The sequence below is a fragment of the Pangasianodon hypophthalmus genome, chromosome 20 (assembly GCF_027358585.1).
Source record: "Pangasianodon hypophthalmus isolate fPanHyp1 chromosome 20, fPanHyp1.pri, whole genome shotgun sequence".
In the NCBI taxonomy this organism is placed as follows: Eukaryota; Metazoa; Chordata; class Actinopteri; order Siluriformes; family Pangasiidae; genus Pangasianodon; species Pangasianodon hypophthalmus.
Genome location: NC_069729.1, coordinates 12,609,094 through 12,636,883, shown reverse-complemented (window position 1 = coordinate 12,636,883; position 27,790 = coordinate 12,609,094). Strand labels below are relative to the sequence as shown.

At 38.2% G+C, this 27,790-nt stretch overlaps 1 protein-coding gene and 1 long non-coding RNA gene across 3 annotated transcripts in view; one reads left to right on the top strand and one right to left on the bottom strand.

The window, feature by feature from the left end:
* gdf11 (growth differentiation factor 11) overlaps positions 1-27,457 on the top strand; it is a 28,663-nt gene extending 1,206 nt beyond the window's left edge. Inside the window, exons 2-3 of one of the 2 annotated variants that reach the window (XM_026932799.3) lie at positions 20,679-21,052; positions 22,357-27,457. In XM_026932799.3, the coding sequence (XP_026788600.1) occupies positions 20,679-21,052; positions 22,357-22,734 (752 nt within the window). In that variant the 3' untranslated portion in view covers positions 22,735-27,457. Of the gene's footprint in view, positions 1-20,678; positions 21,053-22,353 lie in introns of both variants that reach the window. The other variant, XM_026932798.3, reaches the window with a different exon arrangement.
* On the bottom strand, positions 396-14,490 carry LOC128317088 (uncharacterized). Its single transcript, XR_008300573.1, has 3 exons — positions 8,900-14,490; positions 8,251-8,312; positions 396-7,126 (listed from the first exon to the last, which is right to left on the bottom strand). It is a non-coding gene; the product is annotated as an uncharacterized LOC128317088 (long non-coding RNA).
* Positions 27,458-27,790: the final 333 nt, after the last annotated feature.

The following is a 27,790-nucleotide window of genomic DNA, read 5'->3' as shown; positions in this document are numbered from 1 at the left end:
AACCTTTCTTATGACTTTCGTATGAACAAAATCCAGCCACATCTTCTTGATTTGTTCATGAGTTCAGGTTCAGCATGTACTTGTACTTCCTGTGTACTTGCTTGCCATCTCCCTTGTTACTCTAATGTCTGTAAATGTTTAAAACAATTCTCACATATTAGGTTAAAATAGGGCACAACTGTTTGGCCGGCACCTTATTTGCAGACCTCAGCAAAGCTAAATGTTCGAAGCTACTAGTGAACAGATGAAGATTACTCGTGTGTAAAGTTATGAAGTGTGGGGTTAAGGGTGGGGTTAGCGCTCGTACTTTCTCGTATGAATTCATTGCTCTCACTTGATTGAATTTGTACAAATTCTGCATAAGTCATGTACTTTTGCTATATCATCTAACCCAACATTTCTTGTCAGTGTTTTCACAATCTCAGATAATTCAGAAAGTTCAAAAGTTCCTTATTTTTCCATAAGTATCCTTTCCAAAGAAAGCAATCGCACCTTTTTACAAACTTAAACAGACCTTTAAGTGGGTGAACAGAACTGAGATTAAAAAAAGGATAAACATGATGCTCTATTTAGCCATATTTGGCCAATGAGACACAGCCTTTATCCCAGCCTTTGCTAGGTAGCAGCTTTCTAAATAGGTTTCTCTACTGACAGCATAAGCTACATGTGAACCTTCCTTCCTTCCATCCTTGATGCTGAAAACCAGGAACCACTGAATGATATTATATGATATGATACAATGCTCATAAAATACAGTATATCACATAATACAACATACAATTCATTTTCTTTATTAGTCAATCATTTTTATAGATATTAACATTTCATAGAATAACGCACAAACTTGAAATGTTTGCCTACACTATGCATGGTAACACTATGGTCAGGCCTGATATTAAAGCCTTGTAATGGCTAAGAGGTTTAAAGAGAGGGTTACAAATATTGAAGAACTTAAAGGGGTCATTCTTAGGGATCAGGCTGAGAACAGTTTGAATCCATTAGACAATTGGGACTTTATCATTATTTATACTGACAGGATCTATGAGTGTTGAAAAGGTATAGGAAACTCCTCATGCCTTAGGAGCAACTTCATTTTTTTTAATGTTCCCTGTAGGCAAGAATTGCACTTTCCTCTTTAAGAGATGAGAACTGAACATCATGAAGTAGGTAAAGTGTTGAATCTGAACTTGATGAATTTAGAAAACCTGACAATGAGATTATTATTAGAGGCTCTTATATATAAAACGGGATGAGCACTGAGTTTTTTGTTCGCATCCATTACTTGCACAGAAAGGTCAGTTTACTACTGAACTCTCTCAGCTGTGTTTTTAATCGCATACTTATGAGCGAACATATGGCAGGCCTAGGGCTCTGCGTGATGTCCTTTAGGTTGGCCATATTGGTGGCTTTCAATAATTCACTACAAACTGCAATAATATGCTCGGTTGCCGTATCCCTAAAAGTTTATGTTTGCAGTCACAGCTCGTGAATGTTTTTTTTTTTTTTTTTTTCCGGTGGGGGTGTGTGATAAATCAATAATGATAATGTAATTAAAAACCTGACAGGCAGATGCACACAAAGTAAACCCGGTCTGCTTGCAGCCTTGGCTACTCGTCAAATATGATATCAAAAGTACGTTCTGTTTTGAATAATTCTCTTGTGCATTTTTTGTTTGTTTAGGACAGTCAAAATCAAATATTAGATATTTCAACAGATAGCTTAATCGATGCCAGAAAAATTATAACAGCAAAGTCATAGAGCTGGGTTTCTAAATGGACTTCTAAACTGACATTGCAGAGCTGCCAAGTTCTCTCAATTATGATTTGAATCTGTTCTTGATTTACATTTACTTGTTTGACAAAATCTTTTTTTTTTTTTTGTAGCTCCCTAACCATGTTACTGTCCATTTCAAACTAAAAAAGTTGATCCTAAAGGGCCTAAATTTCTAGTAGTCTTGAGATTTGAACTCTCAACCTTGCAGTCCGTAGAGTAGAAGCAAACTGAACAGCTACAACTTATCATAAACCACCTGAACACTAACTAATACATCATATCTTTCAGCTCAAGGATATGCTTTCCCAACCATTGTGTTAAAATATGTTGCAATTGAGTGGCAATCTGGCAACCCAGGCAGTGAGAAAAAGTGTGTCCAGAAAGATGCTATTGTTCGGCCCTCAGCAGCGCACTCGCCTTTTAAATGCGAACTTTATAGGCGCAGCTTGGGGAGAAGGGGGTGTGGACACACACACACACACACACACACACACACACACACATACACTCACACACACACACACACACAGCCCTGAGGGAACAGAATCAGGGTCGAGGGGGAGTGTGTGACCTTTCCGCCAAGAAACGCCGGGGGTTCAACAACATTTACACACGTAATGTATTCTGCACAAGGCGGACGAAAAGCCGAGCAAATAATCCCGTTTTTTTTTTTCTTTCTTTCTTTCTTTTTTGGGGAGGACGAGATGTGAACAAAGCTGGGGTTTGTGTGTCCCCCCTCACTAAACTCTCACTCGATTGTCACTCAGTTCACGTCTCAGAATAATGAACAGCAGTTTAAACGCAGCTTGTGATTTCACATAAACCATCATTTTTTTTAACAGCTGCAAAGTAGCGTCTTAAATTTCTTAAATAGACTTTACCGGGTTTTAAAGTTCCATTATATCCACAGAGTCACTTTCACAGTGTTCGTTTGTGTCCAGCTGGACTTATATAAACCCTGTAGGTGTTAATTCAACACTGGGGAATTTTGCTGTGCGCCTACTAATGATGCACATGTTAAAGAAAAAAAACGAGCACATATGGTATCAGTAATGCTTTACCACCTTGTAAACTTCATGTTTCCTACGCAAAGTAGTGCACATGCCAGAAAGAAAGTATACTGCATATAAAGCTATATATAACGCCCTGAGCATGAGCTGATGGATACGGAATGTACAGAATGCCTACACTGATAACATTTTTATAGGCTAACTAGAGAAACTATGGTGCTTGCAAGGTGAAAGTGATTAAAGAAAGATCACAGTTTTAAAAAAAAAAGAAAAATATTTTCAAAAGCTGAACATTTGAAACTACCAAATACAAAAAGAACGCAGAAAGAAACAGAGAGATACAGCAAGAGACATAAGCAAGAAAGAAAAAATTACATGTTGTGAGAACATTGTTGCTAGGCAACGGGGAAATATGATAAGATAATATATGAAATAGGCTTATGTTTTAGCTTACTAGCATGTTGTAATGAATTTTTTTATACAGATAGTATAAATGGAGTGAAAGTATAAATGAGACACAACTATTGAGAACATTTTCCACATAAGTGAAGAAACGCTATAGTTACACTTAGCATCAACCTCAAAGCAAACTTTCATGACACTGAGAAACATCAACATTGCCTCACATCTCAAACTCTAAACTATGAAAAATTTGCTTCATATATACTATCAATAATACTACAACATATTATTCAGTTGATTAAAACCAAACACAGAGCCAGTAAATGGAGGATATAAGCTATAGTTTATTATATTGTAAACAAAACTATGTTGGTTGAAAAGTTATTGTGGCTGTCAGAACGTCATTCTACTGAAGACGTTATGGATAAAAGTTGTGTTAGGATGCTTCGTTTACATTCACATCGAGAAGCAAGATGCTACGGTTAATTCAGCGCTTCTGATACGTTCATGAGTTGGGACGCACTGTTGATGTATGGTGGAATCTATTGCAGCTCAGTAAGTTTACAACAAAATCAGAGGGAACTGTTGATATTTCCAACAGTTCTGCCTTGTTTTCACTGTCAGTATACTTTTACATCATCTGTGTAAAAGCTTGACCTGGTAGCTAGCCATATTATTAGCCCTAATCATTAATCATTAGCTAGCTTATACTCTGCATTAAGAAGAAAAACACCAGGGTGCATAGTGTTATCATGACTTTTACCAATGTTTATGATCATACTTTAGCAATGACAGTGGGTGTGTATGTTCCTCAAACATATTCCTGGAACTATTTCAGCTCAGTAATTCATAAAAATTTCCATGAGGTTCTATTATTATTTATTACTTAATTATTTGTTATCATTATTTAAACTTTGGACCCTGCCTTCTACCTGAGTCTGATGCCTGGGAACATTGTGGAAGTTTACAGAGAGTTAATGTATTAATTAAGGGCATGTTGTGGTTACGTGGTTGAAACACTATATGGCCAAAAGTTTGTGGACACCTGACCATCACACCAATATGTATTTTTTTGAACATTCCCATTCCAGATTTAGTCCAACTTGATGTTAAAATAAGCTCCACTATTCTGGGAAGGCTTTCCACTAGATTTTGGAGTGTGACTATGGGGATTTGTGATCATTCAGCTACAAGAGCATTAGTGAGGTCAGGCGCTGATGTCGGATGAGGAGACCTGGGGTTCAGTCCGCGTTCCAGTTAATCCCAAAGGTGTTCAGTGGGGTTGAAGTCAGGGCTCTGTGCAGGACACTTGAGATCTTCCACTCCAACTTTGGCAAACCATATCTTTATGGACCTCGATTTGTGCACAGGGACATTCTCATTCTGGAACAGGATTGAGCCTCTTAGTTCCAATGACGGGAATTTGTAAAGCTACAGTATACAGAGACATTCTATACAAGTGTGTGCTTTCAACTTTGTGGGAATAGTTTGGGGAAGAACCACATATGGGTGTGATGGTCAGGGGTCCATAAACCTTTGGCTGTATAGTGTAGCTTTGCACCTCAGTAAGCTATATATGATTAATTGCAAAGGATGTAGTTGTACTTATGCATATTTTTTATGCAACACTGAAAATGTTCCCCATGAGAAACCCACATAGCCCCAAACATGATTTAATCAGGAGTGTTTTCTTAAGAGCTGCGTAAGAGGGAACATGTTTTTGAATTACAAATTCGTATAAGCCTCACCCCACTAAGCTGTTCTTGTCTTAAGAAAAAAAACATACGATGGATTGTGGTGTGAATGAAGTGAAGAATAAAACATGATAGGGTGTGCTGTACAAATAATCTGATGCAAGGCACAGTTATTGATAACACCCCAAAGTTGAACATTTTCTTAGAACAACACACCCCGAAGTGTTTTATTACTCTTATACTACAGCAATCTGCCAAAGATTACACGTTTTTCATTTATTAAAGAACGACGCATACTTTTATCCATTTAAATTCACCTTTAATGTTAAACTTCCCTATAAAAACAATTATACATTTTTTTTTATTAAATCACTACAATCTGTATAATATATGTCTAATAATTTGTTTATTATTAGACTCAGATTATGTGAATTAGCTGTTTATATCTGCTGTTATAGAAAATTAATCAACACCTTCTGACCAGTCATATTTGAGAAATCAACAGCTCTGTGATATAAGTCACATTAAAGTATCAGATATCATAAAATATCAAATATCAGTATCATGTGTCTGGCTCCCTAGTGGCACAACAGAAAAGCGTTTGCCCTATGATCAGGAGCAAAATTGGCCATGCTGTCTGTGTGGGAGCAATGGCATTACTCTCTCTCCCCTGTCAATCACAGCGACACTAGTATCCATCTGTGTGTTCTTGTATGCAGATAAGGGCAGATAGCGCTTTCCTCTAAGTGTGTTACGCTGCCCTGTGATGCAGCATTAGCAGCAGTTTGAAAAGATGCAGTTGGCTGGCTTCATTTATCAAGGAGGAAGCACGTATTAGCCTTCATTTCCCCGGCTAGTAGCTATCGTATGATAGGGGAGAGTTCGCTAGGGGATGGAAATTGGCAGGTGGAGAAAAACTGGAGAGAAAATGGGAGAAAATCCACAAAACAATGAAGTAGCAGGCCTATTTCAAGAGCCAAACTAATGGGCATATTACTATTTGTTATGATTATAACATATACCTTGCTTCTCTGTATGAGTTGCTCATCAATAACTGCATAATATGTGCTCGTGTTAAACATAAACCCAGTGAACTCTGTATAAATAAATGCGTCATGGCCACGAGCAGGAAATCTGCACAAAGTAGCCAAAGTAGTGTTTGAAGTTCTTTCTGTTTTTTTTTGTGAAAGAGAGGTTTGCAACTTCAGCAGTTATGATAGTTTGCACATTTGTGTTTTGGGCTTGATGCCAACATATGCTCATATGATTATGTAATTAACTTCTGCTCTTCCTATCATTTTAAAACATTTCTATCCACTTGTGCCATGCGTTCGCACCACTTGCACGCGCATACATCCTCTATCGTTCCTGCCACCTGCCTGCTCTTTTATATCGTCACTCAACATGTTCCGTTCTCTCTCCCCGCTCTTTCATTCTTTTATCTCCTCTCCATTCCTCCATCTCTTCTCCTCTCCTACCTCTCCTTCTCGCTCTGTCATTCCCCCTTTATTTCCACGTGCTGCACAAAAGAGCGCATCGCTCTCGCCTGTGGCGTCATGAGCGCATCCCACAGGACGACCGAAACGCCTCTCTGTTTTGCAGATAAAGCGAGAAGAACTTCAAATGCTGATCCGTCCTCGCAAGAGATTTTCTTCTCGGAGGCATTAACACTCAAAAATGGATCGAGTTATTTATAGGGGGTTCAGCTGGTTTATGTTCCCTAGTCGTATAACACATATACACACACATGTACACAGATTATGCATGGATAACTCGTTGCATGGATACATTTGCATACTGTCACTATGTTTCCTGCACATTAGTGAACATATATTAGAAGAGATGATTATTTGGAGTAGATGATATGGCATAGATCGCACAATGCAATCACAATACTCAATATGCTCACATTATTTAGTTTGTTTTGCCAACAAAGTGCCAAAAAAGTGTTATTTCAACAGTTCGAGTACTCAAATTGCCAGGGAAAGGGTGAGGTCTTGATCTTGACTCAAAATCTTTTTTGTTTACGACCTTGAGTCTTCTCTTTTTTTCAACATGCACTCTGTATTTTGCTGAGTTTTATCAATGTTTTTTCATGATACCACATTTTCAGCTACATAGTTACTTAACTAGTTACTTATCTCAGCATAGGCGGCTCCAGTGCTTCAGGGTCTGACTCCGAAATTACGGTCATCTGTGCAGTCTCCATAGTTCGTAGGTTTCCATCTCCAATAAAGTTGTGACCAACTGGTAACCAATGAAAGGAAGAATTTTTTTTATGAAGATTACAAAATTTTCTGGAAGGATTTATGGTTTTCCTCTTTGCAATTTTCATTTACTGATGCTTTAATCAAATGGTGATTAAAGAGTTTATTTAAAAAGATTGTAAAAAATTAAAAATGAAATGTTTATTCGCAAACTTCTTATAAATTTGTGAAATAAAGTGATTCTAACATCCAATCAGCTCCTTGTTACTACAAGTACCAATAGAGTGCACTGATGATACCTAGAATCTTCTATGAATAGTGAAATTCATTGTGATAACATTACTGTAGCATCATTTCATGCCCTTCTCCCTACATTTTTCAGTAAGGCGCAATCCTGTTTTTTTTTTCTTAAAAGACTCTGCTTTATGCAGCAACACAAAACAGGTCATAGGTGTCAAAATCAAGTTGACCTGCGCTGTTCAGCCCTTGATTCTGATTGATTAGGGCTGTGTAGTGCCTTAGTGTATTAAGTACAACTAATGCTATATAAGGCTTTCTGACAAAAGAGTGCAGCGTGCACCTGCTTTTAGCCACTTGTGCATCTCAGGCATAGATCTCAGACCCATCACTGCATGTCATTTCAGTACTTGTGTCTGAGAGAGAGAGTTTTTATGCTGCATGCATGTGGCTCAGTGCATGTGTGACACCAGAGCAGGGTTGCTGACCCCTTGGAGCCCTCATTTGTCACCTGTCTACATATTTAAACCAGGCCTTCCTCCCTCATCAATGTCCCTCTCTAACAACCGCCAGCTTTTTCAAGAGCGTTTGTTGGTAATTTGTTGCCCCTCCTTCTCCTCTGTAGACTGCTCTCGTTTGTTTTAAAGATCAGTTCCTCTTAGTTCAACTTAGACACATGAATCCTGGGCCTTCCAGTTTTTTTGCTGTGTGGATGTGTGGAAGGTGTTATGTGTATTTAAAAAGTAGTAGGTGATAAATGAACGTTAAAAATCATATGACACTTGAAGGCATTTTCATGATGCACAGGATCTTTGGGTTTTCTAGTTTTTGCTAAGGTTTCAAAGGTGATAGCAAAAAAATGTAGAGCTACATACAACAGTCAAAATGATACAAAATGTCAGATTTGATGCCCAGATATATATTTACCATGCATCTTTGTGGAAGTGTTGATTCTTAAAAAGTACTGCAGCCTCTCTGCTCAGTTATATCTGCACAAACAGCAACAAAATCAAATGCACCATATCAAAACATATTTTTTGCTCTGAATATTCAGCTACCATTATCCAAATGGGCAAATTGGGGCAACCATATGCATACACACACACACACACACACACGCGCACAGAAAGAAGAACTAATACATTCACTGAGTCAGTGGAGAAAAAGCCCCCTATTGACAAGAGGGGTCACAGAGTTCACAGCAATGTGATATATCGGACGAGGAGCCAATTAACCTCTTCAGGTCTTTTTCTTTGGCCACGAAAAGAGAGCTGGTAGTAGATTAAACAACGCGACAACCCCCCTCCACGAAAGAACGACCACTTAAGACGTCAAACACACACACACACATACACACACACACACACTCGCTTCCAACATCCACCCACCAACCACTCCCACCTTAAAAAACAAGAGCCACAAGTCTTTTATAGTGTTGACCCTATAAAAGGGTCATTTCCTGAAGGTGCAGGAACCATAAACGTTAAGAGGTCGAGTGCAGAAAAGACAACCCGGGCGTCCGACTGTCCTTTAAGTCAGTGTGTAGAGTGTGTGAGGAGTTAGTGACTAAACTTACATACGCGCCGGATGGTAACACCTGCGTCTGAGATCGTTTTCAATGATTCCCGTCCATAGGAAAAGGAAGGGGGGGGAGTTGTCGAGCAAACGTGTGCGGAGCCTTTTGTGTCATCTGCCTGTTTTGTTTGAGCAGGAATAAAGAGTGAGGACAGTGGGGCTGTTGAGCTAGCACAACACGCTGTCAATTTTATGGCTAATAAACTTTCAAAGAGCCCAAAGTCCATTAATACCCGAGGCAAAATTTCACCAGGCCTCTCAGGAATCTCGCTCTCTCCTCCCTCTCGCTCTTCTTCCCACGCTAGGTCGTTTTTAACCCCTAACAGGCATCACTCAAAATGCATCAAGCACATATATAATTAAACATAACTCATAGACACTAACACCTCACACACAGTGACAGCAAGGCATTCTGTATGAGTGTGTGGAAATACCCATTTTGGATTCGACCCCTTTTTTCCAGGGGAGTTTCGACACTATGTTGAAGCTGTATAGATGAACATGAACATAGACTGTATCCTGATAGCTGTGTGATGAAATCGAAGTAGGTAGAAAAATAGTGCTCGTATAATTGATTGTGAGTTTAGTTTAAGTCATTTTGACTGGATTAGGTTATTAGTCGCCAAAGATTTCATGTTATAAAGGGATGCATTGCATATGGAACATGTTATTTACATTATATAATATACAATGCTGAGCATTATAATCTGTACCGTAATACTAATATAATATATAACATGTAACATATGACAGACATGGTGGAGGTAAAGAACACCATAAGGTTAAGAGAGTTATTTATTTAAGTTTTTTGATACTGTGAGGTTTCAATGAGTGTTCAATGTTCAATTTCTCATAACTGAATGATATGCAAATAGCAAACTTACTGCCCACATACCAATATGCTATCATTATACAGTAGTTGCTATGGTTACATCTTAGAGAGCATTATCTCTCTCTTTTGTCGCTTTAAATGAAACCATTACCATGTACTGTAGCCCATAAATAATTTTTTTTCTGTGTAAATTCATGTTCTTCATTTTTCTTATTTTTATTGTGGTGTGATAGTGAAGCTTTAATATGGTCTTTAATATTGTTTCATAGAATCTGGGATTTATACTTATGTTCTTAGTTTTAATATAGTGTTTCAGTTGCTTTTGGTTGATATATTTGGTTAAAAAAATATATTAAAAAAAAAATAGGTTACCAATTAGGTTTGTAACTAGACTTTCTGTCTTTTTTTGTCCTAGTGCACGGATGATTGGTAACACAGTGTAGCAGAGCGTAGCTCCAATTTCCTAGTGGATGTATGTGCATGACAAGACGAGCTAATGGTGTCTCGTTATCTACATTTTTCTAGGAAATATATAATCTGAGTTTGTCACATTTTTCTGCATGGTAGCAAACAAGCAATTATAAAAGTCAACTCTGCAGCTGAGGTTGTAATTTCATGATATGAAGAAAGAATGGTTGTCAGTTTAAAGATAGTAGATTCTGATGTGGTTGTTCTGAAGATGAAACCTTTACAAATCTCAATTAGGACACTCTGGCTGGAGTAGGGGGGATTTTAGTTACAGCTATTGGAATGTGTGAAAGCAGCAGCTCAGCTCTGTAATGCCACGTGGAGCAACAAGCGTTCTGTCCTAAAGGGACTGAGAACATGGACGTTTTTATCGGGGGCTGCTTTTATAGGGTCGAGTTAAAGAGCCAAAACAGATGTCTGTGTTCACTAATAAAGGAAATAATTACTCGGTGCTCTCCACTAATTAAGCACTTTGTCGAAATGAGGGCGGGATGGAGGGAGGAAACCAATAATAATCGACAAGCTTGTTGCTTCACGATCGCAAGAAGAACAGCTGAATCATTCTGGCCATTAAGGGCATTGACAAACCGGAAAGGACTTCAGCATCATATGTATGAAAATTTAATAAGGATCTTAAGTGTTCGGAGAGTGGCTTCTCACAAAGAGGATGAGCCGCTAACACACACTTCCTTTTCCGTTTAATGTTGGCCATGGAGTTCATTAGCAATGCCGAGTTGTCCGTTGCCAAAAGCACATTTGGATGAAGTCCAAGGCCACTGCTGTTAAGAACAACTGAACAGCTTGAGAATATATTGAGAAAAGAGTGTGCTGCTTCTAAAGCTTTAGCAGTTATTAGGGGCAATGGAATTTCAGTGCTCAGCTTCTGTGCTATTGAGAAGAAGGTTGTGAGTTCAAACCCCATAACTGCCAGTATTGGGCCCTTAAGCAAGGCCTTTAACCTTCAACTGCCCAGAGCTGTTCTTGAGTTATTTCAGTGTATTTATTTGCACACAAATATCTTATTAAGAAACATAGCAGATAGTGAAAATACAGTAGGAAGCATGAACAAACAAGAAGAAATAATAACAGAGATATTCGGCTCATACTGAGTGAAGCTCTCTGAGAAGCCGTTCAGAATTCTGTCAGGAAAAAAATGAGTAAATGTATTAGGACGTCTTTTAAAATGTATAAAAAGGAAGATGAGAGAGATCAGAAAGGTCAGGTCAGCATGCCTCACCTCATGCTGTGTTAGGCATTTCATTTTTTTCATGAAAAAAAAATGAAAAAGATGACCTAATTATTAATTCATTCATCTTCAGTAACCACTTTATCCTGGTCAGGGTCATGGTGGCTCAGGAGCCTATCCGAGGAACACTGGACCAGATTACTGCTAAATTAGTCCACAACACTGGTCAAAACAAATGCCACAGATTAGTGAAAACTGATCAAATAATTAACAGTAAATAAAAGTGACGAAGCCTCAGATCCTCGCAGATTCTTAAAACTCGCTAACATTTTTGGAGTACTACAGGAATATTCAATCAGATGTTACTAACATGTATTGGTAACAATAGCTACTGACATTTTCAGTTTTTGGATGCTTCAAAATGGGAAGAGACACTGTTTGATCTATAACTCATAGTGCCCATGTCATTATGAATACCTGATACTTTCATTGCTTCTGTAAAATCATAGGCTTATATAGGCTTAATAATACATTACTTAACAGTTTTGCCACTTAGCCACTCATCAAGAAACCCAGATTCTATGACTATGCAAATTTGAATTGCCCCCAAACTTACATCTAACCCATCCCTTCCCCTTGTAATAACACAATGCATTTGCATATGGAACATGATAATGCTCATTTATTAATATAACCACTTGCCTGTCACATGTTCTTTACTAACTTTTCCAGTGAGATGTTTCTTAAAAGAACACAAAACCTCTGCAGTGACTACTTTTACACTTTGACCAATCTGCACACACAAATGAATTCCCCTGAAAGCATTTAATCAGAAACATGTTTCATAAAGTTTAGGCTACCAAAGAGTTAAAAATGCCCTTAGGATAGAGATTAGTGAACCCTGCACCTCAGAACAACAGCACAACAATTCATCTTCATCTTTAACTACCTTTTTAACTTTACAGGTCACGCCACTGCAGACATTTGGGCATCCATTAAAGTAGATTTTAGCTCTCTATGTGTGTGACACTAAACCTAAAACGATTATTTATAGTACTGATTTATTGATTAGATTCAAGTGCAGCAAGTATTTTCATGATGTATAAATTAAATGAAGTTTCCCCAGTCAGCTCAGGAATGAAAATACATGAAGGAAAATGTATAAATTGGCATTATCATGTCTTCTGACCCCAGCCAATTTGTTTTGCCAGTGATCTCCACGCCTCCTTTCTCTTAAAATGGTTACGTCTTATTGAAAGCAAAAATGTCCTGATATGTCATACTGCATCACATCACTGCCAGTGTGAACACAGTGTTAGGATGTGATTAATCATAAATTCTTATGAGGCTCATTTTCTGCATTATTTTATGAAAAAGTAGGAGCTATAAAATCTCACTGAATAAAGTACTGAACACGTGCGAGCACCATGCTAACGTGAGAACTTGGTCCTTGTTTTCCAGAGTCTGGTGGAGACCCCACTGTGTTTAAGCTCATGTTAAAGTGGATAAGTGTGTCCATGTGCATGCACGTACTGCATTCTGAATCTTCACAGTTGGCCTCCTTTATCAATCATTTAATAGAGTTGTATGTAAGGTTTTCGTAGGCCAAACTGAACTAAAAATTCTCACCAGCAAATGTTTTGCTGATTTTCTTCGTACTCACGTATGTATGATGATGAATGCCAAAAACACTTAAAAGATAAAAGGCAAAAAGCTCACAGAGATGTTGACTAAACAGGGAAAAAGCACCTCCTAACCTGTATTGGTAACAAAGCATGGTGTGTGCTAAATCTTCCAGTAATGCAGCTCAGCCACTGCAGCTCATCAACTACTATAGATACACTCTTCCTCCTTTTATAGGGGAATTGAAGCATTGTCTTCTTATACATAAATTTACACAAACTCAGGAGCTCTTGTATGATACAATCATTTTTACAAAATAACTGGATTTCTTGTGTAAATGCTCCTGCGAACAATTTACGCATAAATTCGTAATTAGCATGATAAATGAGGCCCAGTATGTTTATGTTGCATTTGAGTGTGATAATAAACTGGTAGAACGCAATAGGTCTAACGTTAATGTAATGGTATGCATAATGATGTAAGTGAAGTGTGGAGCATCACTACATAGACCTAATACATAAGCTTTTACAAGCTTTTGTTAATTGCTCTAATAAACTCAATGCTAAAGTAGCAGTCACACCAATAGCTTTTGCCTAGCTATTTTCTTAGCTTGTTTGGAACAAAAATCCGTAATCTGGCATAAACATTAGCCATGGTTTTGTGTTTTTTTGCAAATTTGAAAAACAAATTTCTTTGCATTCCTGCATTGTTTCAATGCATTGTACAACGTTACTCTTTAAATCTGAGATGCACCTACAGCACTGTATGGCCTTTTAATGTCATCAGAAATAGAAAGTTGCGGTATGATTACATGATATTGATTTCAGTATGCTTTTCTAAGACTATTGGTGTATTGGTAGCACATTTATTATACCGGCCAATTGATTGGACATTAAAATCTAGTATGTACTAATTGCTTCATTTTTAAAATGTAACCGAATCAAGGGTCATTTTGCTAGGAAACTGTAATACTCTTGTGCCGTCATCATACCATGGATTTGTCACGTCGTTCTTGCTCCAACTGTAGCTAAAGACTCCTAAACCTTGACACATGTGGATGTAATGTTTGTGTCCATCTCCCCCCTCCAGAAAATGAGAGGTCCCTCATTTTAGAGAGGGAGAATCCCCCAACCTCCTTCGCCTCTGTCCTCCTCCCCCACTCCCTCCGTCCGTTCCTCCTGGGACCCGAGGGCCGAACAAAGAGTGTGCAGGGCCTGTGTGAGTGCTGCTGGGCCCCTGTCTTATTAGAGGAGTCGTTAACGTGTCAGAATGATTAATTTCCAGAGGTGCATAGGGATCCCCTAGAGTCACATTCATTCTTTTTAACACACACTTCCCTCAAAATACCACATTTGCATTTCCCATTAAGAAAATATAGATATATATGCAAATAGAATCCCGCCCCCTTTTTTTTGGAAGGGGGGGGGGGCAGGCTAAAGCATTCTAGGCTTCTGTCTTCCCCCCAACAGATGACCGTTTTCTTTTCTTTTTTTTTTGTGGGGAGGAAAATCCTTTTGGGAATTTTTTTTGCCGTCCAGCCAGATACAAAACTTCAGCTTAACCCAAACATGTGCATGGGACATGTGACACGATCATCAATAGTGCAAGAGACTAAACACAATTATGTGTATTTTAGTGAGCTAATTATCCTCATTGATCAAAATTCAGATTTTAAATTTCAATGTGACTTCTTGGGCAAAAATTAGGTAATAAAAGGTGTTAAAAATGTTACTTACATGCCTCTGAATATATGTGAAGATGCTTTGCAAAAAATATTGATAAAAGTTAAAATTAAGCATCTAAAAAAAAAGTATAAAGTTAAAAATTTGTGTTTGTTTTGATGGTATTGAGGGTAAAACTTTATGCCTCAATATCGTAAAATCACAGAAATGGGATATAGAACCTTATAATTAAAATAATAATAATAATAATAATAATAATAATAATATGGATATAGCTGATACACTTATCGAGGACAATTGTTAGTTATAGTTATAGTCTGAATCACACTATATTTACACTACATCTAAAAATACAGAGTGTATCAGAGAATATATCAAATCCTTTCCAACACCGATCCACAGACCAATATTGATACGATATCTAGACTCAATACTAGACATTGGGTTTACTGCACATTTCACCAATTAGCACATCTGTAACAAGTTTCAGTTGGAGCAACTGATGGGTAAAACATCCTGAAAGGATAGGATATCATGAAGTCTTGTTAAAAGAAAAAAAAAAAAAAGGATTGCACTGAATTTTTTCAAAAGCCCCACCCCCACTCTGTAATCTGTTTCCCCCCATAGTCTGTTCAATATTTTTCCCCTGAGAACTGAATTTGATTATTTCAAATATCGCCTCTTTGCTTTTGATACTCACCATTGGCATCAGCTACTAACCAGCGTTACACTGAAATTTCAAGTTCAGTGATTCTTAGCCTTTCTTCGACTAACTAGGATGAAAATGGGACAATTTAATGGAGTCAGGCTTTTTAAAGACGTAAAACGATGTGTGTGGTATCTAAAGAGACTGGCAGCAGTGTGTGTGTGCGTGATCATTCACGCGAGCCTAATCATTTGAGTCAGTATCTGACACTGATGTTACATAGAGTGCTTGGCTGCTTAGAGCAGTTTAGTTTTTTTGTTCTTGCAGAACTGCATATTTGAATGGAGAATTGAAGAAAATGGCTGAGGGAAAAATGACGTGATTTAGTGTATTGTTGAAAACTGCAGAATCAGAGTCTAAAGACAGGAAGTGTTTTGTTTTGGCCATGTTATTTTTTCTCCAGATTTTGGTATAACTGGATTTATTCTTAAGTTTGCAAACAATAGATAATATGGAGACAACCTAGAAACTGCACAATCAATAGTATTTAATTTCCAGCTTCCTTAATAAATTAATCTTAATATAACTGTACGGTTGGCTAAAGTTATTAATATGCTTTAAGTCAAGAAGTTATGAAGCAGTATTATTTCATTATTTTGAGTATTGTAATGTCCAACGTAAAAGGAAAAACTGTCAAAAATGCTGAACTCGTTCAGGAAGGCAAAAAACTTAGTATAAAAGAGGAGCTGGGCAATAAATGTGGAAAAAACTATAATATAAATGTGTAGAGCAGGTTCTGTGGCCATCTGGGCAACCCTCCGGGTCTTGCTATTTTCAGTTATACAGTACCAGGCTCCTATCTGCTTGAATGGGGAGAAACCCATATACCAGAAACTGAGTGACATGTTGGCCTTTAAAACACAGATTTGAAATGATTAAATCTGCCCCACAAGGTAATTGGCTCTTTTTACTAAGAGGCGGGACTTAGGTCATAAAGCCGTGGTTAGTTTCTTATAATCCTTTACCTGACAAAGGTATGGTAAATATGTAAATATTGCTAGTTTACATTGACAGAATTTTCATTTGGCAACATTATGAAATGTAGACTGTATATCTGCTATGATTTAAGGCGAGGTGCCAACTTTACAGTTTTTCTCTTTCTACAGTGATACGGGAGACATCTGAAAACTATGCTTTTCTGCCTTTGTATCTAAATGTGCATTTACTTCTGAGAGCAGTTACTTTGACTTCACACTGACTTTATCTAGGTGAACCTGTGAATTCACGAACCTCAGGTTTGCGAGCCAATAGAAAACAAGGGCAGGGCTGTGTTCTCTTGGTCAGTAAATGAAGGATTGAATGTGCCGTTTATCGTTTGTGCTGTTTATAATTTATGTTAGCATTGAGGCTGTTTACGAAATTCTCAGCCTACTGGGATTTTCTTGTTAGCATTGTTGGTACTTTTGGATTAAAGGAACATTTCAGCTAGAAATTACGTAATGTACACAGAACACAACGTACCCCTCACTCCAAATGTAGACATACTTTTAGACACATTTGGGGTCAACGTTTGCTTCTACAGTATAGTATTGGTCTGGAATTACTAAGGCTAATCTAGCTGCCAAATAATGGTGGCTTGTAGCCTCAAATTTAGTTTTGAGGTTTCTGTGCGGCACAGTGTAGACATGGACAAAATGTTGCGGCTTGTTGTGGCTGTTCAACTGCATTTTGGGTAAACAGTATTTTTTACCCCTCGTAAATGTACAATTCAGACTTTGTATTTACTCCAGTTTAATCCTATTTATACACATCATATGAGGCATTGTTGATGTGTTTTTTCTGGATATGGAAATGTTGACACTGACAATTACAGTAAATCCAGGCCAAGTGCTGGATGACTTGTTCTTTTATTTCCGGTAAACATTACAGTAACGCCAACGTTAATTGCTATAACTGTGCCAAATCTCGAGAGAGGAACATTGTCATGTTGTCAAAATTTACTCTCACTAATGAGCAGACCTGCAGCTCATCAAAGCTTGATGATCTTCCTGCTCAGACTTGTTTGGCTTCTCATCAACTTTCCACTCACAAACATAATGGATATTGTAGCATTTACTTCACCGAATAAATGCAATATAATTTAATTACAGACCTACTACCAACTAACTGTGGATTCATTGAGAAAGAAATGCTTTCATGTTCACAAGAAACAGCTCAAAACTCCAGAAACTTTTTTTTAAATGTGTGCTTTAAAACCAGGAAAACAGGGAAAAAGATACTACCATTCATTGCCATAGGGCTGACCTTGACCTTCAAACTCAATTTGGCTATTACGTACGACCCCGCCCTGCTCCAGTGGGGATGTAAAAGGCTCCCAGTTCTGACCTTTAATCCCATTTCTTAACTGGACCGAGGTCTTTGAGTGACCTACTGACACAGGAAGCCCTCATGGGTTGCCAAAGCAACCACAGATTGGGGCTTGATTGACAGCTCCCCTTAGTTTATGTAAAATGGTGGAGGCACACTTTTCCCTGTAGGGAACAATGCAGGAAATGAAAACATATGGCTATGGAGGATTAGCTTGCTTTGAATCTGAAAACCATTTATACTTGTACTTTTGCTTCATGCTGCATTGTCCTTAATTGTGAAAGAATTTCTTTCTCATAGGGAAATCACCACACAAACTCAGCATATTTACCAATTATTTTTGGTTAAATTACTACTATTAATTACTATTTTGTGATATTAAATACAAAATTTAAGATGTGATGAGAAAATCACATTTATTGTAGATTTGTTGTTTATTGTTAAAATGTTCCACAAATTCGGATGTCATATCTGAACAGATCGATTCTGTAAACCTGATGCTGATATTAAAAGGCCCTGGTGTCCATTTATGGAATTGCATGCTCATGAGTGGAGCTGAGTGGAACATTAATCAGAATACAAGATTTTAGAAAAAAGTCTGTTGCTTGTTAACATGCTTATAATAAGAATTTTAATTCTGTATATAATTTCATATGGTGGCACAGTGGTGCAGCAGGTAGCATGGCCATCTATTATGGTCACTGGATTTTCTTTTCATGTTTCATCTTTGGTTTTCTCTCACCTCATAAAAATCATGCTAGTAGGTGTGTTAGGGATACTAAATTGGATGTGAATAAGTGTGTGAATGTGTGTGTGCACGCATATTGCCCCATGATGGACTGGCATCCCATCCAAGGTATATTCCCACCACGCCCCCAATGTTCCTGGGATAGGGTTTGGATCCACTCTGACCCTGACCAGTATAAAGAGGTTACTGAAGCTGAATGAAGAAATTAATATAGCTTAAAATCACAATAAACCGCAATAAAAGAAGAGGTTGTAAAATTGTCATAAAGTGTCTTGATAAGCTGTTGGGCCAGAACAGCTTCAGCGCTCTTTAGCCTAGATTCTCTGGAACTGTACTAGAGGTATGAACGCCATTCTTCCAAAAGATATTCCCGCAATTTTTGTTTTGATGATGGTGGTGAAGAACGCTGTCTAAAACATCAGTCCAAAATCTCCCATAGGTGTTGAATTGGGTTGAGATCTGGTGACCATGAAGGCCATAACATTTCATACACATTTTCATCCTCATCCTCATGGGTAGATGGGGACAGTGACATCCTGACAAAAATGTTTCATCATAGGATAAAGGTGATAAATCAGAATATCTTTGTGTTGATTTGGAAAGACCCTTCTAAAGGGACAAGTGGATCCAAACCATGCTCCAGCAAAATGGCCCCAGAACAATAGAGCCACCAAAACCATCCATTTTTTCCTTTAATTTGTCTTTTCTGACCAAAAGTTTTAGGATCTTAGAGGTTGCAATCTGATTGGCACCAGTTTACAGTGGGAAAACAAGCTGTAGAACACTGTAACACATGGAGGTTTTCAGAGCAAGACACAATAACCAGCCAATTATTAGGAACACCTGTACAGCTGCTCAATCATGCAGTTATCCAAACAGCAAATGTGCCGGCAACGCAATACATAAAATCATGCAGATATAGGTTAAGAGCTTCAGTTAATATTCACATCAAAAATCAGAATGGGGGAAAAAATGTGATCTGACAGGAAGGCTTCAGTAAATCAAATAACCACGCTTTACAAACGTGGTGAGCAGAAAAACATCTCAGAACATATAACAAGTTGAAACAGAGGGTTTACAACAGCAGAAGCCCTCATTTGGTTTAACTCTGGTCAGCCAGGAACAGGAATCTGAGGCTACAGTAGGCACAAGCTCACCATAACAGGACAGTTGAGGATTGGAAAAATGTTGCCTTGCCTGCTGAATCTTGGTTTCTGCTGCGACATATAGATGGTAGGTTCAGATTTTGGCAACAACAGCATGAATCTACTTAGCCAACCTGCCTTGCGTCAGTGGTTTAGGCTGCTGGTGGTGTAATGGTGTGGGGAATATTTTCTTGGCATACATTGGGCCCCTTCATACCAGTCAAGCATTGTTTGAATGCCACAGCCTGAGTACTGCTGCTGACCGTGTGCATCACTTTAGGGTCACATTTTGCCCATCTTATTATGATAATGCACTATGTCACAAAGCACAAGTCATCTCAAACTGGTTCCATGGACATGACAATGATTTCACTATAATTTAGTGGCCTTCCCAGTCACCAGATCAGAACCTGGTAGAGGACTTTTGGGATGTGGTAGAATGGGGCATTTGCAGCCGACATATCTGCAGTTATCTGATAATTATATGATGCAGTTATTTCAAGTTGTTATGTTTCCAACACCTTGTGGAATACATGCCACAATGAATTGAGACTGTTCTGGGGGGAGGGGGGGTGGTCCTACCCAATTTTAGCATGGTGTTCCTAATAAAGTAACTAGTGGTTTAAATAAAGTTCACAACATACCATATTTTGAGTTTAGCTCAAGACACTGGCAAGTGGAGACACTGGAGTTACCCTTGCATATTTACCAAAGGGACACAGGTAACTAGTGGTTGGTCATCTGCAGTGAAAAGACCTCACTTAAGTGAAAATCGCCCACTCTTGGCAATGCTTATTGATGACAGTAGGAGACTCTTTAGAGAAACATTAATGTCTGGTCTGTGAGACTAAGACGCACCTAATTTGAAAGCCACTGTCCAAAACTAAGAAGCATATCATTCAAAAGCCACTGTCCAAGGTGCTGAAGAGACCAAATCATAAACAGCTGGCTGTATTACAATACATTTGACAATATTATTGACATAAGCTGCTCACATTTCTGGTTTGAAGCTGGTCATGAGGCTAGAACAAACTGCTCATTAAACTCTTATTGAAATGCCCTGTTGTTTGTCTCTTTACACAGCGGAGCCAATAGTCCAGGTGGATGGAAAACCAAGCTGCTGTTTCTTCAAGTTCAGTCCCAAGTTGATGTTCACTAAAGTGCTGAAAGCCCAGCTCTGGGTTTATCTTCGGCCACTGCAACAAACCTCTACTGTTTACCTGCAGATCCTGCGTCTCAAACCTGTAACTGATCAGGGCAGCCGCCACATCCGCATCCGCTCCCTCAAGATCGAGCTCAACTCACGGTCTGGCTACTGGCAGAGTATTGACTTTAAACATGTCCTGCAGAACTGGTTCAAGCAGCCACATACAAATTGGGGCATTGACATAAATGCCTTTGATGAAAGTGGCAACGACCTAGCTGTGACCTCACTAAGGCCTGGCGAAGAAGGACTGGTAAGGACCCTTAGACCCGCTGATCAGTGGTATCATTGATGATGTTTTTTATGTTGTTCAAGAACTTTTCTAATTTGTTATTCATAAGCTTGCTAAAATTAAAAGTCATAGAGCTTGGCAGGAGTTAAAATAAAAGAGAAACACTGGGTTAAACAGGAACCTTGGCAAGTATGCCCGTTGTTGGTCCTCGAAAGGGCAAGTCCACTTCTCCAGAAGTAAGTAACAACCCAACCCTTTGGACAGCAAGCTGTTTTTAAAAGCGAGGAAGAAAAAAAAGATCAGAGACTCTTTAGCAAGACTACAAAAACAACATAAAAAGCAGAGAAAGAATGAAACTCCCCCTGGACCTCTCCTTTCTCTTTATCCAACAAAGAAAGCAGAGTGCAAGCTGACAGGATTTGACCTCAGTGGCCTTGTGGTTTGTTCCCCTTCTTGCTGAACTCATGCGCGTGTCCAGCTGCTTGGTCGCAAGATGAGATCAGTGCTTTATTGAGAACAATGAAATTGTGAAGACGCCAGGTTCACAATCTCTTGAGAATCACTAGGTGCGTACAGGTCAAGGTTAGGACAAAAACAGGAAGCCAAAGGTCACATATAGCCTGCAGTTTTCAGTTTATCAAGGTCTGACAACTACTGACACATCAGAATTTACAGAAACCAACCTACACAAGAAGGCAGCAATGGATAAACCTAGAGAGTGGGTTTGAAACGTGTCTTTTCATATAAACTAATTTCCAGGATTGGTAAAATTCGTACAAATATGGCATCCGATCTCTAGCGGCTGTTGATGGAAGTGAGGGTTCTTGTGACAACCAAGCACTTGCATAAAATTATTGGCAACTGTATATATTGTATAGCATCTAGCCACCTGTTTGTAGCTACTGAGGTCCACCCAATTCATGTTTTCACGTGTCTCTTGATCACTTGATGCAGTCAAGTGCTTGTTTCAAAAATCTCAAAGACTGTTAATTACATGTAGAATCTAATATTTAGCAACAACTTCTAGCTACATCCAGTATCTGTTTCTTGAGGTGAAGGTTTGTGAACAAATACAGTCACTGAACTCTTGAGGACTCATTTCGACTAGTATCTAGGACCTGGTAATGCCTTACTAGCTATCGTAATTCGATCCATATAATAGAGTGTAGCAGGAGTTAAAGTAAAACAGGAGCCTTGGCAGATGATTCTGGAAGTAATTGTTCTTAGATAAACACTCAAATTTCAACAATTTTCTGTCTCTCACTTTTTCATTCCTCTCTTCCTTCATTTTTCCCTCTCACTTCCCTCCCCCTGATTTCCAGCAGCCGTTCCTGGAGGTGAAGGTTCTGGAGACGACAAAGCGTTCGCGTCGTAATCTTGGCCTGGACTGCGACGAGCACTCAACTGAATCTCGCTGCTGCCGCTACCCACTCACAGTGGACTTTGAGGCATTTGGATGGGATTGGATCATTGCACCTAAGCGCTACAAGGCCAACTACTGTTCAGGCCAGTGTGAGTACATGTTCATGCAGAAGTACCCACACACCCATTTGGTGCAGCATGCTAATCCTCGAGGCTCGGCCGGTCCTTGCTGTACGCCCACCAAAATGTCACCCATAAATATGCTGTATTTTAACGACAAGCAGCAGATCATCCACGGAAAGATTCCCGGCATGGTGGTGGATCGCTGCGGCTGCTCTTAGACACAAAAGATGGCTCATTTGGTCTGCTCATGACTGTTCAAGTGTCTCCTGTTTTGCTTTCCTCTTACCTCCTGGAAGAGTGACACAAAGATGAAGGAGACCAAATTTAGCTTGTTACTGTAGTCAGCTAATAACAGAATAATTCATGGTAAAAGTGGTAAAAAAAACAAAACAAAACTGAAGCCCAAAGGGCAGAGTTTTCTGTGAACAATTCAATTTGGAAATTTGAAGACCGGCTGGTGAGAGAAGAGTGAGACATTTATTTATTCCTTTTCTGTGTTAGTTTTTTTTTATGTGTTTGTTGCTCCTGGTTAAGATTTTAAGTGTTTGATTTTAACTGTTTAATAGTTGTAAGATAGATATTTTTAAATTGGCTCCAAAGTGACTAAGCCAGTTTTTAAGCCTGTTCATTCTGTCTTACTGAAAGGGCGAAAACACAATACTGAGTAGGGATCATACATCAGCCCTCTGTAAATACTATGACAGTGAAGTCAATGCTGTTTCTTTCTTTTAACTTGCTGTTACCTGCTAGAACCAAGATATTCCCAGCTCTGTTGTACAAGTTTAATCAACACATCTAAAAGAATCAGATTAAAACCACAGTTTAAGCATGTGCTCATATTAAACTGTAATATCATGATAGCTGCCTAACCTTTTTAAAGGTTTAAAAAATTACATGTTACTTATTTAAAATGTTACCTATGAAAAAAAATTATTACATGTTTACCTGCAAATGTAAGATACAAAACAGGCAATTAACTTACTTGGTTTGACAGTATTGGTACTTCAAATGTTAAACAAAATTACAGAATTGGCCTTGCACAGAAGGATACTTACAATGTTCTTTCCGGTTTGTCCTAAACAAAAAAGACAGGTGTCCTTATGCTCCTTCTGAATGGGACAGATTTTATCTCGAGGGCACAAATGCTGCCATGAAAAGGTTGCCTACCTAGGCAACCTAATTACATGTAAAGCACAGGTGGAGTGAAATAGGACAAGAAAAATTTCAAAATGAATTTCAAAATGAAGACAACCACATCTCGCTTAAATATAAACTCTGCTTTGCCATATCTTTAATCCAAAGAGGCTGAAAAATATTGACTTCACTGTCCCAATACTTATGGTGGGAACTGATTATGTAAACATGACATTTCTCCAAAATATTCTTAACCATACATATATATATATATTTTTTAGAGAAAATTTTTTCCCATCTATACTTTGTTTCATCCAAAAACATAGTACATTAGAGAAGCAAAAATATGCCAAAAGAGACCTACAGTGGGTAAACATGCTAAAGCAGACCCCCCACCACACACTGCAAATGCAGCTAGCACCCCAGTGCGACATTCCCAAGAATCCAGGCGCCCTTTCATGGCCACTTTGATCTCCTTTTTACTCGTCATCTTGTAAAAGACAAAAAGAAACAAGAAGAGAAAGGGGTTTTTCAAGACTTTTCAATGAGGACAGGAAAAGGGGTTTGACTAGGCAATCGAATTACGACCACAGCACTGACACACACACACAAAGCCTGACCTTTAGAGCATCAGCTCCAGCAACTGGTCAACTACAACTAGGCCTAAATATTAGATTGCAAGGAGATTAATATTATTTAATAATGCTTTAATAAAATACTGTATTATATACATTTTCATTCATATTATGGGTGTTAGACGCTTAAAAAAAAAAAACTTTATGTAGACAAAGGACTTGGTATAAATTTGTCCAATTTGAGTTACAGGGCCGTTAGATGAAGCTTACTTAAAGTATTTACATATATCAGATGTAGGCATGTCCTGATATGACATTTTCATGTGACAATAACTGCCTGACACTGAGGAAGTGTCCTATATACCATGTTGTACGTGATATTTACCGGAACATATCATTATCAGCACATCTGATCAGATGCACTAGGCCGTTTTTCCCCCACACACTCAGTTGCTGGGTTACGCTTAATTAAGATTCAGCATGTGGCAAACTGTACATTTCAAGAAAAATATCATTTATTGATTTTTTTTTTGTTTTGTTTTATGACCTGTCACTCCATTATTACTCCTTACTAATTAATCCTTAATGGTATGATGAACTGAAGTGCTTAACAGGAAAAAAAATAGATTAAGAAGTCTCATCCTCACTAGATGTCTAAGCAAAGAAGAATATCGCTCTGTTGGAAACGAAAGCACTATGCTGTTGGATAAAGGAGACGCCTTCGGACATTATATATAAATAATATATGTATATAATTTTTTAAAAAGGGGTACAAAAGAACCTTTCTGGGCACTCTACCTTACCAACTATAAATTTTGCACTATGGGAATGGCAAGAGAAGTCATGTTGTCTGTATTTGTATTATACCTTTTCAAGCACAAGTGCTTGTACATGGACTGTAACAATTGAGGGAAAAAAAAAAAGAGAAAAAAGCCTGTTTATGGAGTGGATATACAGCGACTGTCCATCATATTTTTCTTCATCTTTACACTTTCTTGATGTTCTTTTTTCCCCCCATCTTCTAAAGCGGAGACCTGTCACACATTTCCTTCCCACAAAAGTAACATCACTGAACAAAAATGAACATTTATCCTGCTTGGACAGCATCACAGGACTGTATTCATGAGTGCAGGATGGAGAAGGTATTCAGAAGCTCTCTCTCTATGAACATCTGAAGCTTTTGGTCCTGATCATTTGCAATGTCGACAGAAGTGTCCATACTATGGATGTATTTCATGTTGGTTTTTAACAATTATAACAAGGAGATCATCAATATGCTGAAGTTCAGTGGTTTTGAGTCTGCAACCGGAAGGTTGTGAGTTCAAATCCCATTGACCGCCAGTGAGAAAAAAATCCCTTAAGCCACTGCTCAACTCTGTGCTTGGACTGGATTCTGCCTTGTTGTGATTCACTTTGGTTAAAAGTGACTGTCCAATTAATGAATGCAAGTAGGTGCAGGAACCTTCGCAAGTACATTAAGGTGCGTTTTCACTAGAGGAAATTTAGATGATAGATTTGAAATGGACGTTACAAATAAATGCAATGTCGTGTGGTAGGTGGCAGCAGATGGCAGTATACACTCATTGTTAAGAATATTAAGAAAAATAAGGAGAATGCAGTGCAAGGTGGTTAATTTATCTACGGTTTAGCATACACACACACCCATGCCAGATTGACAGACTTTACACCAAGCCGTAATCTCCTGCATTGGGAAACTAGAGGTTGGGTTATTAGTTCATGGGAATTATCTTTACTGAAATGCATGCAAAGATCCCACTATTAAAGATTTTATTTGGTCATTTGCTATCATCATAAATACTACTACACTATCGACAAATTAAATACATGAAATTTGCCTAATATTACAATATTTCATTGATTACTACTATTGGTAGTAGTATAGTAGGAATTGGAATATATGCATTGGGATGTTGGATCATTATGGAAATTTATGTTCAAAATACAGATGATTAGATATTTTTCCCCAAGTATGCTCAACTCTTACCATTTTAGGTTTCATTTATGCCAGTGTTTTTACCAAAAATGTAATGTACACAGTGCCCTCCTTAACCCAAGTGTAGTCAATAAGCCAAGACATGTTTGGTGCTTGAATTTTGATTACAATGGTTTTGCACAAAAAGGCTAATGAGAGCTAACACATAAGGTAAGCTTATAGCTGCTGATTTTGCATTATGTTTCCCAAATCAAAACATGCCTCAGACCATTCAGTACCTCAAACGGACTTGCTTATGTGGTTGATGACACGGATACATTGTCTATAAACAATAAAGGATGTCACAGAACTTAGGTTGTGTCACAGCAACAGAGGTTGCGTCCGTATTGAAGCAGAACACTTTTGTCACTCTGCTCTAGCAGACTCGGGTAGGAGATTTGCAAAATTTGAAGATGACGTTGTATTTTAGAAGTGATTCAGATGAAATAATTCCAAGTTGACCTGAATATTATGTATCTTTAATAATTCTTATTCTGAAAGTTTCTGGCAATGTTTAGGCACAAACTGAATTACTATGTCTGCTGAGGCGAGTGTGTAATGATTCAGACACTTTAGACACACTTACTTGTTACCTAAATTAGCCTCCAGTGTAAAACTAAAGAAACAAATTTCAGTAATTAAACTTGGCTCGGCTGATCGACTACATTAAACGTGTAAGAGCAAGACATTTCATTTTTTCTGTCATGAGTTTTCTTTTCAATACAAGTACAACACTTTCATTCTCTTCAAATTAAAATTCAATTCCAAACATTTAATGCATTAAAGAAGTTCCCAGGGCATTGATATCACAAGGTCAATGTTATGTTAGTAAATGAATGGACGGAAACACAGATATTACCTTTACATCACATGAAGCATGGGCACTTCATGCATAGCAGATAAAGCATGTGGAGCCAGTGTGGAGACATTAATGCATGCAAGGGACATCGGACACTAAGCTAAAACTGTGGACCCTTCATGCATAATTAAATGAGCAAGGATGTTCTCACAGTGTAAATAAGCATTCAGCATTTCAGCAGCTTGCATCACTTTCTCTGAACAGGTTCTCCGCTTTGAAGAATTCTGTGTCTTTTTTGCTGTCTCATCCACTTTATTTGATGCTGTGTAGATGAATGAATTATAAATATGTAGGTTGAATTTTGTGCAAATGAATACTTGGTTTCTTTGTTTTTGTTCGTTTGGTCTCTTTTTCTACAATAAATCATTTATTTAGCCTAACGGAGTGTTATGTACCTTTACTATTGGAATGTCCATGACCAGAGGATCATTGGAACTGCAGTCCTGCCAATTACCATGCACATCTGGCAAAAAAAAAAAAAAAAAAAAACAACAAAAAAAAAAACTGCATAGAAATTGGCAGACAAGAACAAGCAATGCACATTTTAGCGCCACATAAAACAAATGACACCATTTTTGCAATAACAAAAGACTTTGACCTACTACCAAAGAAAAGGGTTAATACTCTGGGCTAACTAGGCAAAGTGGAAGCAGAAGGCCGATGATGGAGTCCAGCCGTGGATGTGCTTTGTTTGCCTCACGTATGGAGTGCAG